Source organism: Marmota marmota, unplaced genomic scaffold (assembly GCF_001458135.2).
Source record: "Marmota marmota marmota unplaced genomic scaffold, marMar, whole genome shotgun sequence".
NCBI lineage: Eukaryota > Metazoa > Chordata > Mammalia > Rodentia > Sciuridae > Marmota > Marmota marmota.
In genome coordinates this window covers 735,559-762,552 of record NW_025999969.1, presented here as the reverse complement: position 1 = coordinate 762,552, position 26,994 = coordinate 735,559, and the positions used below count along the sequence as shown (strand labels likewise).

Here is a 26,994-nt window from a genome sequence, read left to right as displayed (position 1 = left end):
CTCCCGCACGGCTCCCCTGCCCCGCCCCCCTCCGGCCAGTTTGGTCTGCAGACCGGGTGGCTGCCGGTGTCGGACCGCGCGTGGCCAGGGATGTTTGGCTGCGTATTTGCATGAGCTTCCCACCCACCTGAGCCCAGCCCTCCGGGCAGTTCCTAATCCTCACCCCAGTCTGGCGTGACCCCAGCCTCTTTCTAAGGAACTTCCTCAGCACATTTGTATTTTTATATCCGATTCTTTGTTTACTGGCTCCGCTCATGGTTCGTGCCCTCCCCCCAAAGCCTCCGCCATGCTCTTCTGCGCCTGGCAGATAGGACGGGTGTTGAGGCTGGGTTGGGACAAGCCCCCAACATGGTAACCAATCATATGGTCAGTCTGCCAAAGCCTCACTCCAGGAGGTTCTCAGGCAGACCCCTTTCCCCCAAGGTATCACCTTGTAAGGGCCCAGATCTGATTTTACCTTGGATCCTTTCGTTCTACCCCTGGGAACCCAAATGGGACTGCTCTGCACCTCTGGATGACACCTGTGGACCTGGAGATGTCCTCAACCCAGGGGTGTCCTTTGTAAAATGTTCCTCCATCCTCACTGTATCAGGAGTGTGTGAATAAACACAGACCTCCCTGTGTGCGTGTGTGGCCACTGCTTCAGTCTGCTCAGGAGCGGGGCCAAAATGGGAGGGAGGCAAATACTTGGTAATCTCAAGTGCAAAGTTGCTGGTAGGGGAGGGTTGCCAAGGGAATACAGGCAGGCCAGCCTGAGTTGGGAACATGGTTACCATGTGGTCTCCTTAGGTACATGAACAGTCTAAGCAGGACAGGTAAGCAGTGTTGGGGCTGGAGCTGGGGTCGGAAGCATAAGGCAATCTATATTCAAAGTCTGCTATCTCCTGTACACAAATGCAAGTTGGAAGGGGGCCCCTTAGGCCAGCTGTTGTACAGAAGGGCTGTTAAAATTTACCCCAGGGGATGAATTACTGGTGGTCCCGTATGGTGGAGAAGTTTATGGGGAACGAAGTAGAGTTCAAAGGAACATAAGAAAGAAGCCAGAAATCTAGGATCTGGGGACCTAGTTGGAGCAGGGCTGAATTGGCTCACATGGGCTTGTTCTCACAACCTCTCTCTTGCACATGAGACCTCTGGAATGTGAGCACCTTTGAAACAACCCCAATCCTGAGTGAGGAATTCCTGAGAAGCCCAGGGAGAGCTGGAGGACAATGCCTCTGGCCTCACAGCTGAATGGCATTGAGAAAGTCTTCATGATCTGAGTCTTGGAAGAAGCAGGGTAAGGTGGGAGGGCTGGGAGGTGACAGGATCTGGGCTCCTAGGGCCAGCTGGGCCACACTGAGCTCCCCACCCTTGTGCATGAGGTAGAAGTGGTAGTGGAAACCGCTGCCGTAGGTTGCATGCCTCAAGGACCAGCCATATCGGGCTTGGGCATAGTGTCTGGTACGAAAGTGGGGGGCTGCAGAGGTCATTGAGATGAACCGGCCCCCAGGGACCAGCACCCGGCTCACCTGCAAGGCAGACAGAGAAGCCATCGGTGATGAGTCATCTCCAGGTTCTCAAAGGTCAGTACTGCCCCAGTCAAACCTCAGGTATTACCCTCCATCCAGTAGCTCAAACTTTCCATGGCAAAGAGTAAGCCACATTCTCTGCTCCTCGCCATTTCATGAAAGCAGGGCTGCGATCTAAATAGGCGCATGCGAGTTCAGAAGGCATGGCTTTCCTATCAGCTGTTCTCCTTCTCAGTCTGTATCACCTGTCTGGAATTTGCCTGTTACCTTACCCCTGATGCAACCTAGTAGCCAAACATTGGCCTTTGTAAGCTTAATCACTCCAGCCCCTTCTAATCTTGATCCAGCTTAACACTCCCATTCTTTAGAGAACTATACTTCTGAGGGTGATCCACCATCTGCTCCAAACCAGACCTCTAGCTTTTGAGTTCTTTCCATCCCCTCATCCCCACCCCTTAATCTGCCCTTCTCGCTTGCTGATTCCTCACCTCACTGAGCACCTGGTCCACAATGTGGATACCTTCAGATGATATGGTCCAGGGATCCTGTTCCCCAGCCAGCAGGGCATCCAGTGTGCCCTTCTCAAGCACCACATCAAAGGAGCCACTAGGGAAGGCAAGCATCCGCACATCCATGGTCTCCCAACGCAGCCTGGGTATATGGGCATAGCGAGCCTGCATGGCAGCCACCACTACTGATGAGTAATCCACACTGGTCACATCGGGAAAGCCTCCAAGGAACAGCTCGTAGCTCAGAGCACTATTCCCGCAACCTGGTGTGGGATGGAGTGGGTGGCAAAAGAGCTAGGTTAGTTTTGGTTCTCACCTTCCCTGTTATTCATCGTGGCCCCACATTTTCTCTCAGTCCAAATCTTCTAGTACTAAAGGAAAGGCAGAAGTGTTCAGAAAACACATAAGCTTTGGAATCACGCAGACCTCAGCATAAACCCTGGCTCTATCATTCCTGGCTGTGTGAACTAGGGCAAGTTGTTTTAATACCAATAACTTGGATTTCTTATTCAGAAAAATGACGATAACAGTCAATAGGCTACAGAAAGGATGCAACACACTAATTTAAGAACTAAAACATCTGTTGAATAGCTGAAGGAGGTCCATGCTTAGGAATTCAAGGGTCTGGATTCTGATATCCCTAACCAAACAGCCATGGAAAAAATCATTTGACTTGTTGAATTTCAGTTTCCTCAAACTCAGGATGGTAATAATACTGGCATTATTAGGACTGTAATCTCAGTATTATTCTAATCCCTAACCTTTTAGAGGATCTTGGAAGATATCTACCCTGGGAAGGTTTCGTGATAGGAGTTATTATCTTACTTTGATTTCCATGGCAGAATTGGTAAGTGAAGGGTAAACTAGGTGGGGACACACAGCAGGGTTGATCTCTTATAATTTTTTTTTTATATTTATTTATTTATTTTTTTTTAGTTATCGGCGGGCACAACATCTTTGTTTGTATGTGGTGCTGAGGATCGAACCCGGGCCGCACGCATGCCAGGCGAGCGCGCTACCGCTTGAGCCACATCCCCAGCCCCAATATAATTTTTAATGTACATATTTTTTTAAAAAAATTTAGCTGTAGATGGACACAATAGCTTTATTTTATTTATTTATTTTTTTAATGTGGTGCTGAGAATCAAACCCAGTGCCTCACACATGCCAGGCAAGCACTCTACCACTGAGCCACAACCCCAGCCCCTCATGTACATATTGAATACTACATATTGGTCTCTGTTGATGAATAAGAGTGCCTTCCTTCAAGAAACTCATGCTCTGGTGGAAAGGAAAAACATGGAAGCAGGCAACTGTCACATAATACAATAAGTATTTCAATAGGGACAGGCTGTGGGAGCACAAAGAAACCCTGATCTCACCCCAGGTGGATTAGCCAACAATTTCAGGGCAGCTAACAAGCAGTATCTTGGGGGGGGGGGAAGAATCACAACACTGATGGGAAATGCTTAGAATGCAATCTCAAAGAGGAACGGTTAGAGAAGGGTAGAGCTTAGAGTAGATGTGGATCTATATCACAGTGGACATGACTACTTTAAAATATCCAGTGGTCTCTGCCAGGCCATCCTGTGGCCAGTCTCAGGCTGAGAATGGGACAGGATGACAGCTCTTGGCAGTCCCATGTAGGGGATGTTAGATCTTAGAATTAGTCTCATTTTAACCCTCATTTGGTTCCCTAAGAGGATCACAGGATCAATTGTTGAGATATCCCTAATCTAGCAGAGCTTGGCACCTAGACAGAGCATCCAGAAGCAGCTCACCAGTCCTCAGCAGTCCCTTCCCATGCTCCTCCTCAGGCCCTGGGGCTCAAGGAGAGTACTATCTTGCCTGGTAAAGCCTAACGCATGCTTCCCCATGTTGGACCTGCAAGCACTGGATGGCATCTTTTAAGAAAACTTTCACACTTACAAAGCAGTGATTTCTGCCTCAGTGATTTGGGTCCACAACTAAGAAAGGGATTGGAAAGAACACTGCCTCCTAAATGGTGCCTTAGGGAAGCAAAGCCCTGGAGAACTGACCCAAATCCAAGAACACATCATATGTGGATCCAAAGCTATGAGGATGCTAACCCAACACTAAGAGTCTGAGATGTAATCCTGAATGCCAATTCATTAATAAAAAATAGCCATCGTTGGAACTGGACAGTTGAATTCTTTGGTCAGTCCCTTCTCTCTATAGGAAACTAGAAGCCAAATTATGATCAGAAGATTCCTAAAGGATATGGAACCAAGCAAAGATGGAAAATCTGAGAAGTATACTGACAGTAAAGCAGAGACAGCCATCCATATGCATTCACCTGCCATGAGAACAGTCTACTTATAGGGATCAGACACACAAGACTTCAGTCGGGATCTCTGAACATTCATGGATAAACTGTCTCTGACTTTCATTTTCAATAATAATGAGGGCTAGGGGTATAGCTCAGTGGTAGAGTGCTTTCCTAGCATGCACGAGGCCCTGAGTTTGGTCCTCAACATGTGTGGGTATGTGTGCATATGTACACACGCACAAACACATATGCACACACACAAACATGGTTCAATAATAACAATGATCATTAGCCAGTAACTGAAATTGAAAACCAGGTACTGTGCTAACCATTTCATAAGAATTATCTGTTTATTTTCACAATAGATCCATATAGAAGACACTATTATATTAACATTCCCATTTTCTAGATGGGGAAATTGAGAAACGTGGATAAGAAACATACCCCAAGACTACAGTCAGATGTAGAGTCCTAATTTGGACCCAGACCTGCCTCACTCCAGAGCCAGAGCTCTTAAATCACAATGCTCAACTACCTTCCAAGTTCTGAGAGGCCCACTCACCTTCAGTAGTGACATTTCAACTTTATCAATAAGACCATTAAGCTATAATTTACAATGTAGTCACTGGACCAGTTTCAACAGAATGCTAGATGTCTCTCACCCATCTGTGTGGTGCAGCAGCAGAACTAGAAGCTCTGGAGTCAGAGTGTACCCTACTTCACCTTGCTGCATGATAGTGGTAGACACTGTCAATACTCTGACCAGATCTCCTCGAAGTCCTTTAAGCAATTTTTCTATGTCCCTAGGTTGTGGTATATGTTTGCATTGAAGTTTGCATCTGTGATTCTTCAGGCTGAAATTACACTTAGGGAAACTTTGTCTGACATCACAATTTTGCTTGGCTTCTTCCCTTTTGTTACCCCAATTTCTCACCAATATCTTCTGGGAGCTCTTATCTAACAAATGACTTGGACATGATTCTCATCTCAGGATGAGAAATTGCTCCTGAGAAACCCATAGCAATGACCCATAGCAGTGGTTGCCAAATCCAGCTCACCACCTCCTTTTGTAAATAAAGTTTTATTAGAGCATGGCTATTCCTATGTATGTGTTTGTACAGTACAATAGCAAAACTGAGTAGCTGTAACAGAGACTGCAAAGTTTAAAATATTTACCATCCAGCCATGTTCTGAATAAGACTCTTAATACTTTAACTTACCTTTAGGGAACGATTAAATAAGTCAGAAAGGACCCAGCATGTTCCATGGCATCTACCAGATACCTTATGTTTGTTAAGGTGGCATGTAACATATGGTACACCCCATGTCGAGGGTCCTATTGTTAAATCTTTGGACATCCTTTCTGAAAACTCTTCGCTTTTGATTTTTAGACTTTTCACCTCTCTTATCCAGAAAAGGCTACCTCTCAGTCAAGCAGATTTTAAGGCAGAGTTACTCTGCCAACCGCCAGCATAAGAATCAGCTGTGGGGCTTCTTGAAAATAGATTCCTCAGCTTGGGAGGCAGAGGCAAGAGAATCATGAGTTCAAAGCCTGCATCAGCAACATAGTGAGGCACTAAGCAACTCAGTGAGACCCTGTCTCTAAATAAATATGAAAAAGGCTGGGGATGTGGCTCAGTGGTTAAGCATCCCTGGGTTCAATCCCTGGTAAGAAAAGAAAAGAAAAGGGAAGGGGAGGGGAGGGGAGGGGAGGGGAGGGGAAAATAAATAGATTCCTAGAACCCATCCCTGGAATTAGAATCTCACCGTGGGGGTCCAGCTTTCCAGATTATTTTGATGCACACTACATCTTTAAAAAATAGCTCTATGGTAAATCTATACATAAATCATTTAGTTTACAATCACAAAATTCATGAACATTTACCTCTGGGGGAAGGGGTTTTGGGAGGAATTACACAGAAAACCTTAAATATACATGAGGCTTATTGCCAGGCCTTGCTCTTTCACATTCATTCAATCACCTTAGAAAATCAATATTTAAGTACTCATTTTTTAGAGGCTGGGAAAATGTAGGTACAGAAATTTAAGTACTTTGATGATAACACACAGCCAGAATTAGATGAGCCAAAATTCCAAACATGATTAGCAACTTCCACAGTCCAAGTTCTTTTTTTGTAGTGGGAGGGAACTCAGAGGCACTTTACTATGGAGTACATCCCTAACCCTTTTTATTTTTATTTTGAGACAGGAACTTGCTAAATTGCTGAGATTCTCACTAAATTGCAGAGGCTGGCACCAAACTTGCAATCCTTCTGCCTCAGCCTCCGGATTCACTGGGATCACACTACACCTGACCAGAACCCAAATTCCTCACCACTAGGTTATACTTCTTTCTAGTCCTAAGTGCACACACACGCATCAGATTTATTATTCATATCTTACATATATATGGTATTACAGGTATCAAATATTTCACTTACAGACAAAGACTTTGACGCTGAAAAATAAAAACTATAATTGGTAGGAAAACCTTTGCTCATTCAAGCTTCACTATGTGCCTCCAAGGCTGACAGAGGAAGAGAACTCCTAGTGGGGCAACTGGACCTCTCAGAGCCCTCCCTACTTTGCATCCCAGCACCTCTTTTCCACAGGAAATCACACCAATCTCGGCCGCAATCTCCACTTCGATCTCAGAGGGCGCTGTTTTTACCTTCACTTCACACTGACCATAGGACAAAGTTTCAGTCAGGGTTTGGAGAGTGCTAACTCCCTCTAGGTATCAATGGCTCCTGGTGCCAACTGGCGCAAAAAGAAAAGCGCTAAGCAAAGTGCTCGAGATGCCTGCATTTGTATTATCTCGTATGAAATCCTAGTCCCATTTCTAAAATTGAAACTGACGCTCACAACGGATTCATCACTTGTCCTAAGTTATACTGCCAATTTGTATTGGGACTTGAACTAGGTCCTCTGCCTTCTCCTGGGCCAGAGGTTACTTCCCAAGAGTCCGGAACAGGGTCCAGGATCACTCCTGTTTGCCCTGGCTAACTACAGCTGGATTCGGAGGTACTGGATCTTAGCTTCCCACTGGGGTCCACTGAGAGGGGCAAAGAGACAAGGAGAAAGTGGATGAGGTCAGATCAGGCCTGACGCAGCCTGATCTCCTGGCCGGGACAGCTCTGGGGATACCCACCTAGCACGAGGATACGGTCCTCCGGCCGCAGCTCAGGCTCTAGGAGGGAACGGAAGGAGGAGAAGTCCCCGAACCACTCGTAGGGCGCAGAGTCCGCCGCGCCTTGGTAGCGCTGGTCCCAGTACTGGACCTCGCAGTACTCGAAGTTCTGCTCGGGTAACTCCGGCCCGGGCGCCGGGGACCCGGGAGAGGTCATGCTCTAGGCACTCTCCAGGACCCGACCTACGCAGCCAATCCTGAGGGTGGGATGTGGTGGGCGGGGCCCTTGTGTCTCCGCCCACCACCTGCAGTTGCTCAACACAAACACGTGGAACTTCCGTCTTCTGCTAAGCGCTCTTTGAAGAATCCTCCGGCTGGGAACACTGAATCATCGTCTACTTTTGCAGTCCTCCGGCTGTACTGCTTAGTCGCCTTCGCGGGCCACACTTATAGCGCCAGACTTCTCAGGCTCACCACTGCCCTCTTATGTTTCAGTTTGAACGGCTCCTTCCATTAGTAACTGAAAACAAACTGAAAATTCACTTCTTCCCAAGCAGTTTTTGAGCACCTAGAAGGCTCAGAAGGGAAGCGGGAGGAGTGCAGACCGACTTTGGCCTCCAGCATGAACACAAGTATTCCCAGCATAGGGGAAGTGGAATGCTTGGCTTGCGAGGAACAGAACTGTTGTTTTCCGGAGCAGACATTCGTTCTGTATTAGCGCCATGTGTGCCCAGAACTGGGTATATACTGAGGAGTAAAACTTTGTTCCTGCTATTTCGAGGTGTGTATTCCGCCGGAGGAGACAGATACGAAAGAAATAAATTTTAGTGTAGTAAAGTATTCTGGCTACTTGGATCAGCGCTAAGTTTGGTGTTCCGGAGAAGAGGAACGGAACTGAAGTGTCGAAGGGTTGGATTTCCGGGGTGGTGGACCAATTAGAGCGGCGCACCGTCAACATGGCGGCTGGGCTGCGGAAACGCAGCCGGGCGGGTTCCGCGGCCCAGCCGGCGGGAGTCTGCGGACAATGGCTACAACGCGCCTGGCAAGAGCGGCGCTTATTGCTTTGGGAGCCGCGCTACACGCTGCGGGTGGCCTCCTGCCTCTGCCTGGCAGAGGTGGGCATCACCTTCTGGGTCATTCACAGGGTAGCATGTGAGTGCGCCGAAATGGAGGGGGGGAGGGAGGGAGACCCGAACCCCTACCCTAAAGTGGGTCCTAGACCTGGACTCAAAAGTAACCTCTAGAGCCACTCATTCATCATCTGTAGAGTCATATCCTTTATCGGAGCCCCAAATCTGCTCCACAGGCAGGGTGACCTTAATTCTGCTCCCGTGACTAGGGGCAACCCTAAAGGTTGGCCTTCTACCCTGATCATACAGCCTGCCAGGCTAAGAAAAAACAGCAGCCTGGAAGTCAGTTCTGGGTCAGAGTTAGTATGATGCTACTGCTGCTTGTCTTGTGACTTGGACACGTCACTTCCCTTCCCGGATCTTGACGTTATCAACCATTTAAATTCTGAGGTCTTCGAAGTCCCTTCTCTACGATGGCATTTTGTGACCACTTGAATCTGTTAGGCATTATTAGTTGTTCTTTCCAGGCTGAATCTAGACTCTGGGCTTGAGGCACCTCTGTTTCTTGTTAAGGACTTTTTCATTGAGAACATATTGAGTGCTTGTCCTATGTCTAACATTATGTTTTCTTCTCTTTTTTTTAATTACCTAACATTATGTTATGTGCCACAAGTACAGTGGTGAATAAGAGAGATGTATTTATGACTTGGGCATATGGTTTGAACTAAGATGTTAGTAGGCAATTATAATGTATCATATTCATCTTGATAGGAGTAATACAGAGTGTTATAAGAATTTAGGAGGGTTCAAGCCGGGGGGCACTTGCCTGTAATCCCAGTGGCTCAGCAGCTGAGGCAGGAGGATTGCAAGTTCAAAGCCAGCCTCAGCAACTTAGGGAGACCCTGTATCAAAATAAAATAATTTTTTTTAAAGGGCTGGGAATGTGGCTCAGTGGTTAAGCACCTCTGGGTTCAATCTCTGATGGTGGGTGGGGAAGGGCTGCAGTGACTTAGGAGGGCCAGACACCAGGAGTAAGGGAAAGTTTCATAGAGCCCCTCTTGAAAGGTATGTAAGAACTAGCCAGATAAGGAAAGAATAAGGAAGGAAGGGGATGGCAGAGAGGATCTTGTACCAAAAACCTCCAGTCAAAACAGAGAATGATTCCTTTGAAGAATTTATTTTTTTAGAGCTGCAGTGTCGAAACTGATTTGAATGGTAATGAGAGAGCAGATTGTACAAGTCGAGATCAGATCATAAAGAAATTTAACAGTGTTGTAAGGAGACAGCATGGTGGTTAAAAACTTGGGGCCCCCAACTCTATCCTTTCTAATTCTTAAGTTAGTTGTTTAGGGCTGGGGATGTGGCTCAAGCGGTAGCGCGCTCGCCTGCCATGCGTGCGGCCTGGGTTCGATCCTCAGCACCACATACAAATAAAGATGTTGTGTCTGCCGAAAATTAAAAAATAAAAAAATAAAAAAAAAAGTTAGTTGTTTAATCTAATTAACTTTTAGATTCCTTTTCTAAAAAATGGGAATAATAGAGATCGATCTTTATCTTTAGAGCCTTGGGAAATCACTGAAGGGTTTTTAAGTAGAGAGACCTCATAATGATTTTTATTTCAAGAAAACTGTTTTGTGCAGGGTAGAATATGCATTGTAGTGGAGTGAAAGTAGAAACCAGGAGCCTAATTAGGATACTATTGTGTTGTTGAGGCTACAGGTTATGTTAGACCCAAAATTGACTATGTAGTATCAGAGAAAGATGAACTACTAGAGATCTTTAGGATGAAAAAACAGAATTTGTTGACCAAGGGTTAGAATGAAGGAGGAAAATGTATCAAAGATGTATTCCAGCTTCATGACCTGGGCAGGTAGGAGGTTGGTTGTTCTATTAATGAAACCCAAGAAAGAGAGCAGATTTGGAGTGGGAGGAAAGATCATGAGTTCAATTATAGACACATAGTTTGAGATGCTTGAGTTCACCCAGCGAGTAGGCAGTTAGATAAGGAGTGGAGATGGAAGTCCTGGGAATGAGCTGGAACTCTGCTTTGATGTTCTGGAGGCCTGGTGGTATGGGGCAGGCAAATTCTGGATTCAAAATTAACCAAACCATCTTATCCTCTTCCAGACACAGAGATTGACTGGAAGGCCTACATGGCCCAGGTGGAAGGCGTCATCAATGGCACATATGACTATACACAACTGCAGGGTGACACTGGACCTCTTGTGTGAGTTATTATAGGAGGTTGAGGGAGAATGTGAAGGGCTAGCTGGGTATCAGGCTGATTAGCCTGACCTAGTCTCACATTCCCCTTCATCTTCCAGCTACCCAGCTGGCTTCGTGTACATCTTTATGGGACTATACTATGCCACTGGCCAGGGCACTGACATCCACATGGCACAGAATATCTTTGCTGTGCTTTACCTGGTGACTTTGCTACTCGTTTTCTTAATCTACCACCAGACTTGTAAGGTGAGTCCATGCTAGAATCAGAGGGCCCCAACCTGGGATGGTGGGTTATGGGGATGGCTCAGATTGGGGGAATTGACCTTATTCCCCACCGTGCCCATCCCTCAGGTACCTCCCTTCGTCTTTTTCTTCATGTGCTGCGCTTCTTACCGGGTCCACTCCATCTTCGTGCTGCGGCTCTTCAATGACCCCGTGGCCATGGCGCTGCTTTTCCTCAGTATCAACCTCTTCCTGGCCCAGCGCTGGGGCTGGGGCTGCTGCTGTTTCAGGTTGACGCCCCTCCACTCATGCCTCTTCTCTCACTTTCTGCATTTCCAACTCTTTCTCTCCAATTTTCTGTAGCAGAGGGAATAAGGGAGTGAACAGATAATGTAGGTCACTCAGGGCTCCACAAGCAAGTCTAGAAAGCCTCTGTCTTCATGTCCCTTCCCACGTATAGCCCTCTTCCCCTCTTTCTCTTCATCCAGTGTTGGGGTTGGTCCTTGAACTTCTAAATACATCAGTATGTGCTCATTCAGTTTGGGCAGAGGGACTACATACCTGTCCCCTTCCTCCAGCCTCCTCCCAAACTACCTAACCCTCCCTCAGCAGTTCTGAGTGAGGACCTCATCCTGAAGCTTGCTGGTAGGAGGCCAGGAATTGCTGTGATGATGGTGGTACATCTTCAGACAGGATAAAGAGTTTGGAACTGATCTTCACCCTTCCTCTCCCCTGCCCACTTCAGCCTGGCGGTCTCTGTGAAGATGAATGTGCTACTCTTCGCCCCTGGTTTACTGTTCCTTCTCCTTATGCAGTTTGGTTTCCGTGGTGCCCTCCCCAAGCTGGGCATCTGTGCTGTCCTTCAGGTATCCCTTCTTCACTCTTCCCCTTATGGATGAGGAGACCATTAATCTGACCTTCTTCTGTTACTTGAGACTTTCTCAAACTGAGAGACAGGGTTTGGGAGTTGATTCTGAGATGGGCAGCTTTAGTTTCCTTAACTCTAAAATAAGACTGTTGAAGTAGTTGGCCTCTGAGAGGCTTTCCAGTTCTGTCTACTTGTGAGTTGGTTAATCCTAACCTACTTGGGGAGATGTTAAACTCATGGGGGATGAGTCTTAAAGCATCAGGTTAGGATTATTTCCTGTTATTACCTGCAAAGAAGCTCAGATCAGAGCCTCTTTGGTGCCAGGCTCTGATCTGAGGTAGTTGTGGAGGATGGATTTTTTACTATTCCTGATAGAAATTAGGGAACCTCTGAGACCTCCATCCACTCCCACACCCCTCATTGATTATCATGGAGGCTGGGGTAAGCCTTGGCAGCTCTTCTGACATCACACTCATTCTCAGGTGGTGCTGGGGCTCCCTTTCCTGCTGGAGAACCCTATTGGCTATCTATCCCGCTCCTTTGATCTTGGCCGCCAGTTTCTCTTCCGCTGGACAGTAAACTGGCGCTTCCTCCCTGAGGCCCTATTCCTGCATAGAGCTTTCCACCTGGCCCTGTTGGCTGCCCACCTCACCCTGCTCTTGCTATTTGCCCTCTGCAGATGGCACAGGTAAGAAATAGGCAGTGCAATGGACAGGGTTGGGGGAAAGCCCTGAGCTTTAGGAGCTACTTGGGGAGATGTTAAACTCATGGGGATGAGTCTAGAGTTTGGCCCACGATGGAAGCTTGATAAATGTCTGAATGACTTCTCCCCAGGACTGGGGAAAGTATCCTGTCTCTGCTGAAGGATCCCTGCAAAAGGAAGGTTCCACCCCAGCCCCTCACACCCAATCATATCCTTTAAATAATGGAAAGGTAAGTCTTGTACTCTTCAGGTGCAAGGTGGGGTCTCAGGTCTATTGACCTCAGATGGCTGATAACCTGGGGGAGTGAAGGGGAACCCATTCATAAAGCTCCTCTTCTGTACCAAACACTGTGCTGAGCACTTTACGTATCAAAGCTTAGTTTATTCTTTTGTTTTGTTTTGTTTCTGGGTACCAGGGATTGAACCCAGGGCCACTTTACCACTGAGCCACATCTCCAGCCCTTTTTTATATTTTATTTAGATGCAGGGTCTCATTGAGTTACCTAGAGCCTCAACTAAGTTGCCGAGATTGACTTTGAACTCATGATCCTCCTGTCTCAGCCTCCTGATCAGCTGGGATTACAAACATGTGCCACTGCACCTGACAGTTAATTCTTAATTCTAAATATTGAGCTTCTGTGATAGTGTACACACTCCCTGCCTGGTATCCTAAGATGTATATACATTCAAACATTTGAAGCTCACAAGAGATAAGGAGACACTCTTATTATCTTCATTTTCTAAAAAGCAAAATAAAGGCTTTAAGAGGTTAAGGTTAAGTAGCATCACATAGCTAGTGAGAGATTCAAACTCACTAGGCTTTATGGTCCTAGGTATTACCATCTCCCTGTTAGATTAAGGAACAGGTCCAGAGAAGTTGAGAAATTTGCCCAGGGTATGCATCTAGGAATGGCAGAACCAGGGGGCTTTCTGACCCCAAAACTTTTGCCCTGTTGGGGACACGCCCCCCCCCCCAACTCCTATACCTTCTATTCCTGCCCTTGGCCTTGACCATCACATACAGATTGTTTCTACCCTCTTCACCTCCAACTTCATTGGTATCTGCTTCAGCCGCTCTCTCCACTACCAATTCTATGTCTGGTATTTCCACACACTGCCCTACCTCCTGTGGGCCATGCCTGCACACTGGCTCACACACCTGCTCAGGTACTGGCTGGGACAGCCTGGGGGAGTGGGAAGGGCTAGGGGATGTGTCTAGGGCATGAGAAGTCAAAGGACTGTTGGTCTTGAAACTGGACCAAACCTGGGGCCTGTTTCTGATCTCTAGGTTGCTGGTGCTGGGGCTCATCGAGCTCTCCTGGAATACATACCCATCTACATCCTGCAGCTCTGCTGCCCTGCACATATGCCATGCTGTCATCCTGCTGCAGCTCTGGCTGGGCCCACAGCCTTTCCCCAAGAACATCCAGCACATCAAGAAAGCCCACTGAAATCTACCCCTTTCCTTCCAGTCCACTCTCAGGACCCTGGGTGGAATGGACTCTGTGCCCTTTCAAATAAACCTTTCCAAGTCGACTTCTGTGCAGCCTACATGGAGATAGGAGTAGCTGGTTCCTGGACCAGGCTGTGAGGGGTATGTACCCAGCAGATAAAGAGCTTACTCAGGCAGTCCTAAGAGGCACTTTATTGCATAGGATTTGGGGACTGTGGCTCTCTCTCCTTCCCCTGTGCTACACAGAGGAAGGGGCACAGGGTGGGAGGAGGAGAGAGCACTGGCAGGCACTTTTTGTGAGGGTAAGAGGATTTCTAGGGAAGGAATGAGACGCAGTGGAGGGAGGGAGGGAATGAGACGCAGTGGAGGACAGGCTGACACCAGCCTACCTCTTCCCAGCACCGAGCAGCCGGCCTGGGCGGCAGTGAATTGAGTATGTTGGGGACACCAGTCCCAGTGAAGGGCGGCCCTCACACATTTGCTGGGCTGTAGCACAGCAGGTGCAGCTGCAGGTTCTGGTCCCAGTGGCGTAGCAGCAGGAAGAGTCCCCTGGCTGCAGCCTTGAGGGCGGCCAGGTCAAGACCATCAGGCAGGTGCTGGGCCCGCAGCCAGCAATCTGCCTTGGCTGCTGTCAGTTCCCATTCACTGAAGGCAGCTGCGCAGCAGTGCTCCAGCCACGCAAGTGCCACAGCTGTGGCCCAGGTGCGATCCCGAAGATCTGAGCCTCCTATCCCTTCCGCCCCTTCCGAAGCCTCGGTATCTGAACCCCGCCCACTGTCTGCCTGGCCTGGACCCTCTGAGCCTGAGCTGGGGGACGGGCTACAAGAGGCTGTGGCACTGTCACCCTGGCCAACACTAGGGCCCAGAAGTGCCCAGGGAGATGAGGCAGAGGTGGGGCTGAGGCTGGCACGGTGTGCAGCAAAGGGTGAAGCACGACACAGGCGCTCCTGGGGAATATGCACAGCAGCACAGAAGGGTGCATCCAGACGGAAGGAGCCTGGTGCTTCTTGTAGCCGCACCTGAGGAGAGAGGAGGTGGGGGGAGAAGTGAGCTGAGACATCACTCTAACTCTGGTGACACTGCCCTCCACCTCCCGAGTCCTCACCAAGGGCAGGTAGTCGTGGTCGCTGCCTCCACCGTTGCCTCCATTGGCCTGGCCAGCCTTGGGACTACAGAGTCTCCGTCGGCGGCCCAGACTGAGCCTCGAGGAAGGCTGGTAGGGCAGGTGGTAAGGACCTCCAGTGGGAGTTGTTGGCTCCCCCAAAGCTGACTTGGAGTTGTCATTTCGTTCCAGGTCCCAGGTGCCTACCAGAGAGCCTCCCTGAATTCTTGTGGTGGGGCCAGCCAGTGTCAACTGGTAGTCCCTCAGCCTTGAGCTACCCTTTCCCCACATTTGGGCTATACCTTTAGGGTGAGCTGCAGTGGGCAGAGAAGTTGCATCTAGATGGCCCTGAGAGACATAAGTGCCTGGGGGTTCAGCCGATTCTGCAGGGGCATAGGAGACAAGAGTCAGGTTTGTCTGCACAGGTAGTTAGGTGAGAACTGTACCTAAGAGATCACCAAGGGAGGACTCCTACCTGAGCTCCGCACCTGCAGGACTCCGGGCAGGACCTCCCTAGTAGTAGCATCCACAGCTACTGGGCAGGTGAAGCAGGAGGGAGCACAGCTGACCTTGCTTGTCTGAAGGGCTCGAAGCCAGGACCTCCGGGCGTGGCCTGGAATCCAAGGAGCAGCATGCTGAATTCCCACCCTCTACAGAGGGCTACATAGAAAAAACCATGTTCCCTCTGTCTACTTTTAAACAGAGTAGTAAAGTGCCCTTCTCAGGCCTAGAACCAGCTATGACAAGCAGAGCTAGGAACCCCTAGCTGCCCAGAAACTCAACAGTCTAGACACCACCAAAGGAACATTGCCTTTACTCTTTCCTCCACTCATTTCGCAGTGTCCAAAAGAACTTTTCTGAGGGAATGGAAATTTTCTGTCTGCACTATCCAATATGGTAGCCACTCGTCACATGTGACTTCCAAGCACTTCAAGTGTGGCTGGTGCAATCAAGGAACTAGAATTTTAACTAATTGTAATAGTCATTTTCAGAATGACAAAGATTTGTTTTTGTGTTGCAGGCACTGATAATTATTACAAAATCATATTTTCCTCTGTATTGGCAGCTAGGAAGCTTATCAGGCTTGGGTCCCATGCTTTTATGGATATATAACTTCATGGTATACATCGTTAATATAACCTAATTCTTGGCTCCCTTTATTTTCATTTTTTCCCATTGTCCTGCTTGATTTCTAATCTCAAGCCACCTGAATCCTTTATGAGCAAAGTGAGGAAAAGAGTGATCTAACAGACATACCTCTGCTGCTTTCTGTCCCATGCCCTTGGGCTCCAACTGGGCCACTAGCAACTCACCCCGGTCAGCTGTGGTCTCAGCTCCTCGGAGCGCTAGCTGTTCATTGTCTCGGACCACTGAGGCTGCTGTCAGTCGGTGAAGTGCTTGGTCCCAAGCAGCTTCTCTTACAGCAGTTGATGGAGGCTTTGAGGCATCCCCAGGTCCCCACAGTGTCTCCAGCCCAACACCCACCTCCCAGCACATTGGTTGCTCCCCATACAGGCCCCGGATCACCACATGGCAACGTGGAGCCTGGGGAGGCACTGGTACTGCTGGAGGGGTTGGTTCCCTATTTGGGGGCACAGCTGTGAACAAGAAGGGTGGTTCCATCAACATGTCCCAGTCCATGGGGGCTGGGGAGAGCAGGTTTCCTAGGGAGAAAAGATGGCAGGGACATTGGCAGTGTAGTGCCCTGGGCTCCATGTCCCCAAGCCTCCTTTTTTTTTTTAATTTTTATTTTTTATAATATTTATTTTTTAGTTTTTTTCAGCGGACACAACATCTTTGTATGTGGTGCTGAGGATCGAACCCGGGCCGCAGGCATGCCAGACGAGCGGGCTACCACTTGAGCCACATCCCCAGCCCTCCCCAAGCCTCCTTGATATTAGAGAACCCAGCTCCATTTCCAGCCCTTACCTGAATCGTCCAGGCCCTGCCCAAGCTGTTGGCCTGACTCAGGGCCTGGCACATCTGGTACTGCACCCAGAGAAGGTTGCCGGGGTCGGCAAGGGACTGGGTTTGCCCGGCCTGGTGGAGATGAGAGACTTCTGCCAGCCAGAGCTGCTCTATGCCTACGGCCCAGTACCTCAGCACTCAGGGCTCCTGGCTGCATGAGAGATGTGGGGCCACTGGTCAGGGGCTGCAGAATCCCCAGCCTTCAAAAATACATGGTGGGCTACATGCCCCTTGTCATCTCACTCTACTCCCTATTGCCCACTTCAGGTTGTTGCTTATCTGTTTTTGTTTATGTCCCCTTCTTTGCCTAGTTAACTTCTTCTACTTATTCCAGACATGGCTTTTACTTTCCTGACTCCCTCTGACAGAATTAGCCATCCTGATTTGGAGCCCCTATATTCATCACTGATTATTGCATGGTATCGTCATTATAAATTTAGCCATTTATCTATCTAGACTTGATAAACATTGCATAATGTCTGGCACACAACAGGTGGTAAATAAATGCTGGATACATGATGGTTGAATGTGGGCTGGATCTCACCTTGAATGGAGACTGTGGTGGTGCAGGCAGGGGGCAGGAACGGGAGCCTGTAGATTCTCCCCAGGCCAGGCTGCGGCAGCCCTGCTGAGAGGGAGGATCCAAGGGAAAATAGCCCTCGGGGGAGCCAGGGCCCTGGGAGCCAGGAGACTCACTGCTGCCTGTGGAACCCGGGCCTGGCTCAGGGCTGGCAGAGCAGTGGGTAAGCACATACTGTTCCCGGATGTATGAAGACTGGAAGATGCGGCGCCATATGGCTGTGTCATTGGATGGATTGGGTCCAGGATCTGTGACTGGGTCTGTGAGAGCATCAGTACCTGCTGGAGGCAGGAGAATGGGCCCTAGCCCTGACCTTTCCAATTGTCCTCTCTTACACAGCCATACACATACACTAGAGTACTCACTCTGATCTGAGTCCCCAGCAGCCCATGGACTGGACAGCTCTGCTGACACAGTGCATGTTTCCAGTGGCTCTGAGGTGCCAGTGGGCTCAGTGCCAGGGCTGGCAACAGATGGTGCCTCCTCTGGGGATGGGAACACAGAACCACCCAAGCTCTGCCAGCCAGGATCTTGGCCCTATGGAGAATAGCATTGAGGAAAAAAATTGATTGTAGCTATATACTATCTCTTTCCAAGTGGGATTTTAAGATGGTTCACAGCAAGAAATAAAAACCCAGTACTAAGGAAGAAGGAAACATGTTAACCATAAGGATTAATAGAGCTGCTGTGGAGTTGAACTTCAGGTTTGTCTTGAGCTTCCTGGCAGCCAGGCAAAAAAGCAAACTGTAGTTGGGCATAGAAGCACACACCTGTAATTCCAGTGACTTGGGAGGTTGAGACAGAAAGATTTCAAGTTCAGAGCAAGCTTCAGCAACCTAGTGAAGCCCTAAGCAACTTAGCAAACACTGTCTCAAAAAAATAAAAAAGGGTTGGGGATGTGGTTCAGTGGTTAAGTACCCCTGAGGGTTCAATTCTGGTACAACAACAAAAACCATTATATAACTCTCAGTCAAAAAAGGAGGAAGCATGTTTAGTTCTAAAGAAAGAGACAGGTGTTTTTTTTTGTTTTGTTTTTTTGTTTTTTTTTGTAAAAAAAAAAAAGAACCTACTTTTCCTCACATTCCTATTATGTTTTAAGTATCATGCTAAGGGCATTGTACCTATGAAAAACTTAATTTACATAGGACGAAATGGGCACAAAGAAGTTAAGTGACTTGCCCAAATCAAGTGGCTAGCCAGTGGCAGAGCTGGGATTTGAGATTGCACCTACACTAAGCTCATCTGTCACTGAGTGTTTAGATGTGGGTTTTATTTTATTTTTGTGGTGCTGGGCATCAAACCCAGGACCTCATGCATGCTAGGCAAGCACTCTGTCACTGAGCTACATCCCAGCTCCCAAATGGTGCTTTCTGTAAGGCACTGTTTGAAGTAATGAGCAAGTTTTAACATAAACCTCACAGCAAATGCTGGAGTTTTGGGGCTGGGGATGTGGCTCAAGTGGTAGCGCGCTTGCCTGTCATGCGTGCAGCCCGGGTTCGATCCTCAGCACCACATACAAACAAAGATGTTGTGTCCGCCAAGAACTAAAAAAATAAATAAATATTAAAAATTAAAAAAAAATGCTGGAGTTTTTTGGTGGCTATGTGTTTCAATGACTTCTGGTGAAAACTAAGGGCAACATTTTATAAGGCAGTGGAAGACCTCATGAGGGGGGCAAAATGTAGTTACCTTGGAGATCCCAATGTGATCTCTTTGGGGCCCTAGGGAACAGTAGGGGAGCTTGGCAGAGAGAGAGAGAGGAAAAGGAATAAGGAATTTGAAGAGATGCAGGGACTTCAGCCACCCAGGTCTATCTATCACACCTAGCCCAGGCCTACCCCTGGAGGGTGGGGCCGGAAGCCATCCACCCTGAAGAGTGAGCAGTAACCAAGCAGCTGGTCCCCAGGGTAGAGTGCTGGGATTTCCCTGGGAGTCAGGAGAGCCTCCACGGCATCAGGCACAAACCAGTCCACAGAAATGTCACTCAAAGCAGGCTCCAGTGCCTTCCGCAGAGCCTGCACCAGCTGTGGGGAGGGACCAGAGGGAGGAAATCAGAAAGGAGTGTCACATACAGACAGTTCAGGCAGGCTGCCTTTCCCCAGCTGCCCTTTGTCTAACTCTGGGCTGATGGAGAACAGAGTTAGTCTGGGGTCAGGAGAAGTAATGGGGTAGAAGCAAGCAAGGGAACTGAGAGCTTAGTCCTGGGGGCTTGATCTTTCTCCTGGCCTGAGCTTTGCCACATGGATGAATCAAGACTTCATGAGGATAAGGCTCAGACGCAAAACAAAACTGAGTAAGATTTGGGGGATAGTCAGATGCTATATCCGCATATCTTTCGTCTTCCACAGCATCCCACAGCAGTACCAACAGTTCTTCTCCTGGCTGGCATCTCCTCAAGGAGAGGAAGGTTTAGAGTAGGGAGAAGTCCTAGTGAGGGTACCAAGAGACCCCATGGCCTGACTAGGTTCTATTTCAGATTTGATGTATAATTTGGGAGAATTTCTAAAAATATAGAATAGGATCCAGGCTCAGACTCACCGTGGGCTGCAGCCTCTCTCCAGGCCTCAGGAAGTAGGCCTGGCCTCTGCTGAGGGCAGACAGACCCTGGAGCAGCTGGTGGCAATCAGGCCCCAGCCCAAAGGAGAAGCACCTGACAGGGAAGGGGAGCAGCTATGACCTTCAGGAGCTTTTGGGGGAGAGGGATCAATCTTAGGCACCTGGCTCTGCCCACTCCATACCTGGCTGCCCCTCTGTGCCACCTCATGAGCTCCAGGGTTTGGTGAGTAGTGACGGCCATGGGCGAGGCAGCAGTGAGCAGGAACAGCTGGCGAGGATGGGCCTTCTGCTGGGGCTGCCCCAAGGCCCAGTCCAGTGCAGCCAGTATATCTGGGGGACCACTCCCAGCCTGCAGGGTCTCAATGCTCTCACAGATCAGCTGCACAGTGTCCTGGAGGGAGAAGGCAAGTCTGGGCTGGGTTGGCCTGAAACATCTCTGTAAGGGCCCCAAATCCCTGGACCACACTCACATCGCTGCAAGACCGGCTCTCTGGGAAGAGTGGCTGCACCGAAGTCCCAAACATGACCAGGTTGACAAGTGTCTGAGTTGGGAGGGACTTCACAGCCAAAACAATAGCATCCTGGAGAAGGCCAGAGAGGGCAGCATGAGGCAGGTCCTATAGGCACTGGCAGAGAACAAGGAACTCCAAAATGCTTGCCTTCTCCAGGCCATGATTAAAATGAGGTCTGGATGAAGTCACCTAGGAGAGGCCTGAGTGTGTGAGACTGTGGGGCCTTGGGAGTGTGAGGCAGCCTCTGAATGTATGTGAGACACATTTATATATGGGACTCTGCAGGCATGTGTGAAACCTGGGTCTCTATGATCAGGTCTCAATGTGACTGTACAGGAGAGAAGCTCTTCAAATCCAGAAGAGACAAATATTTGTATAAGAGAAAGAGAGACTGGGGCCAGGGAGGAGGACAGTTGGGAAAGGATCACTCTCTAAGGGATCTATCTCTAAGGAGTTTCTGTCAGGTTCTTTTCTGAAGTTGATGTTTTAAGCAACAAGGCAACTCCCAGCATTGAGAGCCTGCCTCCAGCCCACCTCAGACTGCTGCCCCACCCAAGCCCAGGGCTGCTGCACAATCCCCACAAGCCTTGTGTGCTGCGCTGCTGCCATCCAACAGAAAGAGAAGCTCCCTGGTAGCTGTGCCCAGGTGTCCAGGCCTGGAGCTCAGATCCGGGCAGAAACTCAGTACCAGCACAGGGTTCAGCAAGATGTCCTTGTGGAAACGTCGCTGCAGGAACCACACCTAAGCGCAGGAGCCCCAAATCAAACTGGGCCAGGTTTTAGTGCAGATCTATCCAAGGTAGGCAGTGGGACTTGGCCCTGTTTCTATCTGATTCACTTAGAGAGGGTGCCTTTTTGTAGTGATCTGAATAAAGTCAGGGGAAAAGGCAGGTGGCTGAACTATGCCTATGTCAGACGTGGCCTCCATCCTCTGAGACATATCCTAGAGAGACTTATGTGGGTCCTCCTGTGATGATACTCATCTGTCCCATAGTGGGCTGGACTGAGACAAAAAGAGGCCCCACCCTTCCCGAGGTGCAACTGCTTGCCTGCTCGTCATGCATATGTGCAGTTAGCGTGAAGGCCAGAAGCCATACCTGCCGGTCCCCATCACTGTCCCTTCGCTGCAGCCTCTGGAAATCCCTGCGGGCCCTCACCTGGGCCTCATATTCTGATGCACTCAGGCTGCCAGCCTCCAGCATCAAGTGTGGTTGATGGGGCTCTGAGAAGAAGGGATATAACTCTGTCAGGAAAGTCCCTGCCCGTGGTCCTCTTGTCTTAAGAGGACCCTGCAGGTCCAGCCTCCCTGCACCACCCTCACTGAGATGATTCAGTCCATCTGCCTGGGGCCCAGAAATTTATACTTGAAAACTGCTTAGGTTATTCCTAAGGAGGTCAGGGCTGGCCCACTGTGGGTCTGTGTCTCTCACCACTAGGGTATAGCAGGATCTCCAAGGGCCGGTCACATAGGTGACCCTCTGCCAGTGTGACACAGATGGTGGCTGCAGAGCTGGCATGAGGGGGGGCATCTGCCCGCAGGGCATGAGAGGGGCTGTCCAGGCCTGAGGGACAGAAAGGCAGGGAGGAATGATGACCATCTCACCCCAAACCAGTGTTAAGGTCACAGATATCTCCTTCTCTGATGACAGTTGCTGTGGGCTGGGACTATGGCTGGTCCAGTTCAGCTCTTGGAATCTGATCTATAGGGTCTGATGGACAAGGGAGAATCTATTTCCATGGGCTGGGACATGTGTTCTCAGGTCTGTTCCCAGCTAATGAAAGGATTATACACCAGCCAATTAGCATTGTTCTCCATCTCTTGCACAAAGAAAATCTACTTCAGCACTGAGACTGGTCCCATAGTAAATCTCTCTCTTGCCATTTGTGAGTGGAGTTGGATATAAATAAACTACATTGATAAAACTAGGTTGGGTAGAAGTGGCCAGGGGATGCGCTACCGTCAGACTGAAGGTTCCTAAGGCTTAGGTCCCTGTCTTCTTTTTGTCCTCTGTTCCTCCCATCCCTAAGCCTTGAATTATTTCCTAGTCTGCTACAGGGGGATGGATGGGTCAGGCCAGGTCAGATGCACCCACCTGCCAGCAGGCATGGCCCAGTCACCAGCATCTCGAAGGAGAAAGTATATGGGGCAGGACAGCGGGCAGGGCCTGAAAACACGTCTGGAGGGGCAGGTGGCTCCTCCCAGGCCAGCCCTTCCTCCTCAGGGCTGCCTGCCCCGAAGCAGCTCGTGGGGCTGGAAGGGAGCATGAGGAGGGTCACTGGGCCACCATGAAGTCCCCTAGCCCCTCTGACTGATTGCCCCCACCCTTCTTCACCCTATCCATCTCCCGGGGCATCGTGTTGAGACCCCTCACCCGCACTAGACCCAGAGAAGCCGAGGGAGGGACGAAGAGAATCACCATAGGCCCAACCTGTCGTCACAGAGCCCCGGAGGCCTGGGGGGCCCTGGTGGGCCTGGTGGGGCCAGCGGGGTGAGCACAGTGGGCAGAGCCACACGCAGTACCCCATCAGGCCTGGAGGGCAGCTCCCGGCTGCTGCACAGGGTCACTGTCATGGTGCCAGCTGCAGCGATAAGGCCCGTGGGCAGCACCAACGTGGACCGGGCCTGGGCCAGATCCAAGACAAGATGACCTATGATGAGTGAGAAAAGGGATCAGAGTGGGCTGGAAGCGAAGGGAATGGGAGAAAATAGAGGTGGGATCGGCAATGAGTCAGGGAGTCTGGGCAAAGTGGACTTTGTACAGTTGACAGGAGATTGTGTTAATGCGTTAGTGATGCAGGATGGACACGTGAGATGAACAGTGATAGCAGAGGCAGTTTGGGCATGGAGGGATCTAGCTGTCATCATGCAAGGGAGCAATGACCTCACTGCTAAAGGAGGACTGATGAGAAGGAGGGATATCCATTCTCAAGGTCCTGGGGGAACTATACCATCTGCCTCTCTTGCCCTGCCTGCTCCTTCCCATTCAGCCTTTGGATACCATCTTTCTAAAGGACTCTCCCTTGTGGACCAACACTTTCCTTACATCTAGGACCCACAAATCCCCTGCTAATGAACCATCAGGGACTCCTCATGCCCATTAAAATAATTCCAGACTTTTCCCCCCAGAGAGGAGCTTAAAGACAGCAATCTGCTTGGAATCAGACTAGAGGAAATAAACCGCATTTGCATGCTGAGCACATGTTTTATTTAGATGGTAGGTTCATTTGAGGACTGTTGGGGTAGTCACCACTGCTGCTGGATGCTTATACCACCTACACAGTCTGCCCCCGTCCACCTTTATAGCCCTACTTTATTTCACTTCCCCACAATAATAAATATTCATTCTTTTGAGAAATACTTGCTGAATAAGTGAAGAAAAAGAGACCTAATACAGTGGAGAGAGTACAGCATTTGGGTTTGGAGTCTCAGTCTGTGATTTCTAATTGTGTCCTCTAACAACCATCTTAGGAGCCTCAGTGTTTTCATCCATAAAATGGGGGTCATAATAACTATCTCTCGAAGACTGTGGTGAGGAATAAATGAGATAATGTATGCAAAGCACCCAACATACAAGTAAGTAGCCATTGCTACCATTTTCATCACCCATAAAAGGGGGACAGGAACAATGTACATTTTACATACCTCTCCCAGATTCGAATAAGGTGATACTAGTGCCTGGGCTTTGTAAACTGTAAATCACTACAAACCTGAGGCATCGTATCACCATTCCCTGTATAACCTACTTACAAACCTTTGTTTATACCATTGCCTCTACTCTCCACTCCACCAAGCCCTAACCTTCTTTCAGTCAAATGCTGGCTCTTCTTCCTTCTGGAACATTCCTGGGGCCTGAACCCAGAACTCACTCTTGCCTTTAACTATCTGCAGGGCTTATGCCAACTCTGAACACCACTGGATTCTCTCTTCTTATCTAGATGGTGAATCCCATGGGCAGGGTCAAATGAATATATGAATGAACAAAGGAATGAATGACATGCAAACCACAGAACCTAGCCTGGAGCTGGACTCCCATCTCCTCCCATAGAACTCACTGAGCCCCTTTATGCCAGGTTCTGTGTGATATACTGGGACTCGGAGATGGCCAAAACACAGTCCTAAACTCAGGAGATAATTCTTCAAAGGGGGAGACAAGACATGCAAGCCTGTGACAATTACTCCCCCTAATAAGTGCTATAATGAGGTGGGAGGAAGGGAGGAAGACTGGGGGGGAAGGGAAGAGTGCAATTAATTATTTGTGAAGTAAGGGCAGGTTTCCTCAAGAGTGACGATTGAGTGGATCTTAAAGGACAAGTACAAATGTGCTCATTAGAAGATGGGAAGATAGAACAGTGAGGTGTAAAAGGACTTGTCAGTAAGGCCAGTGCCTGTGGTACCTAGTATAGGAGCGCGGCAAGAGGAACAGAATGTAGTGAATGAGGATCTAGGCTACTGGGCAGAGAAGTTTGCACTTGATCTAGGAGCTGACTGGTTTACACCGCCCTGGCAGAGAAGGTGTGTAATCTAAAAGATGAGCGGCTGTGGGGGTCAGCTGGGGGCGGGTCTGCTTCTTCTGCCACACCCTGGAGAGCCTATGGCCACCTGGGTAGTAAGGATGTGTGGTGTCTCAGCCAGCTTTGTGCCGCCTGTTGTGTCTGTCTCCCAGGTCTGGGCCACATTCCCAGAGCACTTGGAGCAGATCAGGTGCCCAGTCCACGACTGTTGGATAAAGGGATGAATCAATGAATGAAAAAACAACAAAAAAGCGCCTGGAGGAAGGTGGGGGAGGGGCGGGAGACTGAGCGAGAGCAGGAACCTGAGCTTCCTCTGGTGTTCAGGAGTTCGGGCTGCAGGCGCCCGGGACTCACCCTGCGCGCAGCGGCGGGGCGTGGAGGTCCCCAACCCTGGGCCCAGCGCGCGGCAGCAGGCAGCCTGCAAACGGCGCCGGCTCTGCAGCTGGAAGGAGACGCGCCGTCCGGCCGCCTCGGCCTCGAAGCCTGATACTACTTCGGCCTCCGCCAGCGGGTACACGAACACGCCTGCCGGGAGGGGAGGGCAGGAGGCGGCGTCGGACCCCGCCCAGCACCCACTCCCACCTCCCCGCGCCCGCGCCCGGCCTCACCGTCCACTGGCTGCGGCTGCGGGTTGTGGTAGGTGAGCCGAGCCCGCAGGCTGAGGCAGGGTCCGTTGGCGCAGGCCCGGACCCAGGAGTCGGTGAGGGGTAGCGGCGTCCAGCTGGAGGGGCAGTAGAGGCCGGGCATGGTGCCCACCGGTCGGCCCTGAGAGAGCGGGGTATCGTGAAGCCGGTGTGCAGCGCAAGTCCCGTGTGCCGCGCCCGGAGCTCCTGAAAGCCAGTCTCCAGAGCTGAACTCAGGCACTAGGACGCGTGCCTGCAAGGGGCACAAGGCTGAGCCGCGCGGCTTTTCCCGGGCTGACAGGTGGCCGGGAAGATAAGAAAGGGAGGTGCAGGGATGGCGACCTGGACAGCTTTGCCCGTTACCTGGGAAGTCGGGCGGAGCGCAGCTCGGGGCAGCACGGGGTCCCGGGGAGAGGAGGGTTAATGATTAACTGGCACTCCCGGCGCCCTACAGTCCTGCTGCTGGCTCCTCTGGGGGTGGGGGTAGGGGTTTGTCACAGCTGTTCCTTCATCCGCTGGGGCCTCACTACCGCCCCCGAACCTGCGGGCCCCCCGGGGCTCCCCGTAGCTGCCAGCTGTCGGAAGTGGCGCGGGGTGGAGATGGAAGATGTTTGGGGTGGGGATCAAAGGTTTAAAGGGCCAGCATCCTCCCGGGTGCCCCCAGCCCAGCAAGGGACAGGAGAGGATGGGGAGTAGAAAAGGCTGCAGTCTCTCCTGTACCTTATCTGCAGCGAAGGGCTGCAGACCTGAATGGAGGGTTTGGGGTAAAAAGAATGAGACAGGGAAGCGAAAAGAAGGGGTCTTTTGGGAGGCCAGACCGAGAAAGGCGTCGGAGCAGGGGGAGTCTGTGCGATCCATCCAGTGCACCTCTCCCCACCCTGGCAGAGCTGATCTGGGAGTGGGGAGCTGCTGCAGTCGCCGCGTTTTCCACAGAGGATGCTGGGGGCTGAGACTTAGGATCGGTCCCCCTCCCTACGGGCAGTCCCAATCTCACCGTGGCTCCTCCGCGGAGTTCTGGGCGTCGCGATCCGAAAAGGGTGGGTTGTGCAGCCTCTGAGTTCAGGTTCGCAGTGAGTTCCGGCACCTTCGGAAAGCCGGCTCGGGACTCCGGCGGCGGTCGCTGTGATCCTAGCTGGGGCGCGGGCAGTGCTGGTGGTGG

General features: G+C 50.1%; 3 protein-coding genes across 14 annotated transcripts in view; 1 reads left to right on the top strand and 2 right to left on the bottom strand.

Moving 5' to 3' along the window:
- Window positions 1–7,713, bottom strand: part of Ece2 (endothelin converting enzyme 2) — a 29,315-nt gene extending 21,602 nt beyond the window's left edge. The window contains exons 1-3 of one of the 2 annotated variants that reach the window (XM_015499925.2): window positions 7,462–7,710; window positions 2,000–2,283; window positions 217–1,511 (exon numbers count right to left, since the gene is read on the bottom strand). In XM_015499925.2, the coding sequence (XP_015355411.1) occupies window positions 1,224–1,511; window positions 2,000–2,283; window positions 7,462–7,657 (768 nt within the window). In that variant the 5' untranslated portion in view covers window positions 7,658–7,710 and the 3' untranslated portion in view covers window positions 217–1,223. Of the gene's footprint in view, window positions 1–216; window positions 1,512–1,999; window positions 2,284–7,461 lie in introns of those variants that run through there. The other variant, XM_015499926.2, reaches the window with a different exon arrangement.
- Window positions 7,714–7,794: 81 nt separating this feature from the next.
- Alg3 (ALG3 alpha-1,3- mannosyltransferase) lies at window positions 7,795–14,160 on the top strand. Of its 3 annotated transcripts, none has more exons than XM_048803997.1 (9): window positions 7,795–8,221; window positions 10,638–10,737; window positions 10,835–10,982; window positions 11,088–11,248; window positions 11,704–11,824; window positions 12,309–12,514; window positions 12,661–12,737; window positions 13,554–13,696; window positions 13,818–14,160. In XM_048803997.1, exons 1-9 carry the CDS (start codon window positions 8,098–8,100, stop codon window positions 14,118–14,120), a joined length of 1,383 nt encoding a protein of 460 aa, XP_048659954.1. In that variant the 5' UTR covers window positions 7,795–8,097; the 3' UTR covers window positions 14,121–14,160. The 3 variants fall into 3 exon arrangements, with proteins under 3 accessions (XP_048659954.1, XP_015355408.1, XP_015355410.1); XM_015499922.2 differs by lacking the exon at window positions 7,795–8,221 and adding an exon at window positions 8,343–8,592 and having other exon boundaries at window positions 13,552–13,696; window positions 13,818–14,065; XM_015499924.2 differs by lacking the exon at window positions 7,795–8,221 and adding an exon at window positions 8,355–8,555 and having other exon boundaries at window positions 13,552–13,696; window positions 13,818–14,065.
- A 169-nt stretch (window positions 14,161–14,329) lies between these two features.
- The window catches only part of Vwa5b2 (von Willebrand factor A domain containing 5B2), a 13,572-nt gene continuing 907 nt past the window's right edge, over window positions 14,330–26,994 (bottom strand). The window contains exons 2-21 of one of the 9 annotated variants that reach the window (XM_048803984.1): window positions 26,830–26,967; window positions 25,821–26,088; window positions 25,567–25,737; window positions 23,118–23,349; window positions 22,794–22,951; window positions 22,131–22,262; window positions 21,798–21,922; window positions 21,287–21,442; window positions 20,659–20,769; window positions 20,371–20,579; window positions 20,171–20,282; window positions 19,471–19,656; window positions 17,998–18,169; window positions 17,597–17,913; window positions 17,014–17,203; window positions 16,398–16,748; window positions 15,560–15,697; window positions 15,387–15,467; window positions 15,088–15,287; window positions 14,330–15,001 (exon numbers count right to left, since the gene is read on the bottom strand). In XM_048803984.1, coding sequence (XP_048659941.1) covers window positions 14,453–15,001; window positions 15,088–15,287; window positions 15,387–15,467; window positions 15,560–15,697; window positions 16,398–16,748; window positions 17,014–17,203; window positions 17,597–17,913; window positions 17,998–18,169; window positions 19,471–19,656; window positions 20,171–20,282; window positions 20,371–20,579; window positions 20,659–20,769; window positions 21,287–21,442; window positions 21,798–21,922; window positions 22,131–22,262; window positions 22,794–22,951; window positions 23,118–23,349; window positions 25,567–25,737; window positions 25,821–25,959 — 3,729 coding nt within the window. In that variant the 5' untranslated portion in view covers window positions 25,960–26,088; window positions 26,830–26,967 and the 3' untranslated portion in view covers window positions 14,330–14,452. Of the gene's footprint in view, window positions 15,002–15,087; window positions 15,288–15,386; window positions 15,468–15,559; window positions 15,698–16,397; window positions 16,749–17,013; window positions 17,204–17,596; window positions 17,914–17,997; window positions 18,170–19,470; window positions 19,657–20,170; window positions 20,283–20,370; window positions 20,580–20,658; window positions 20,770–21,286; window positions 21,443–21,797; window positions 21,923–22,130; window positions 22,263–22,793; window positions 22,952–23,117; window positions 23,350–25,566; window positions 25,738–25,820; window positions 26,989–26,994 lie in introns of those variants that run through there. The other 8 variants (XM_048803983.1, XM_048803990.1, XM_048803991.1 and 5 more) reach the window with 8 other exon arrangements.

Excerpts from the sequence above, each read along its gene's own strand:
- Alg3 (XM_048803997.1), top strand. The coding sequence starts at position 8,098 with ATGCTTGGCTTGCGAGGAACAGAACTGTTGTTTTCCGGAGCAGACATT. Across the intron at positions 8,222-10,637 it reads TTTGTTCCTGCTATTTCGAG|ACACAGAGATTGACTGGAAG; the intron begins GTGTGTATTCCG and ends ATCCTCTTCCAG. Across the intron at positions 12,738-13,553 it reads CCAGCCCCTCACACCCAATC|ATTGTTTCTACCCTCTTCAC; the intron begins ATATCCTTTAAA and ends CATCACATACAG.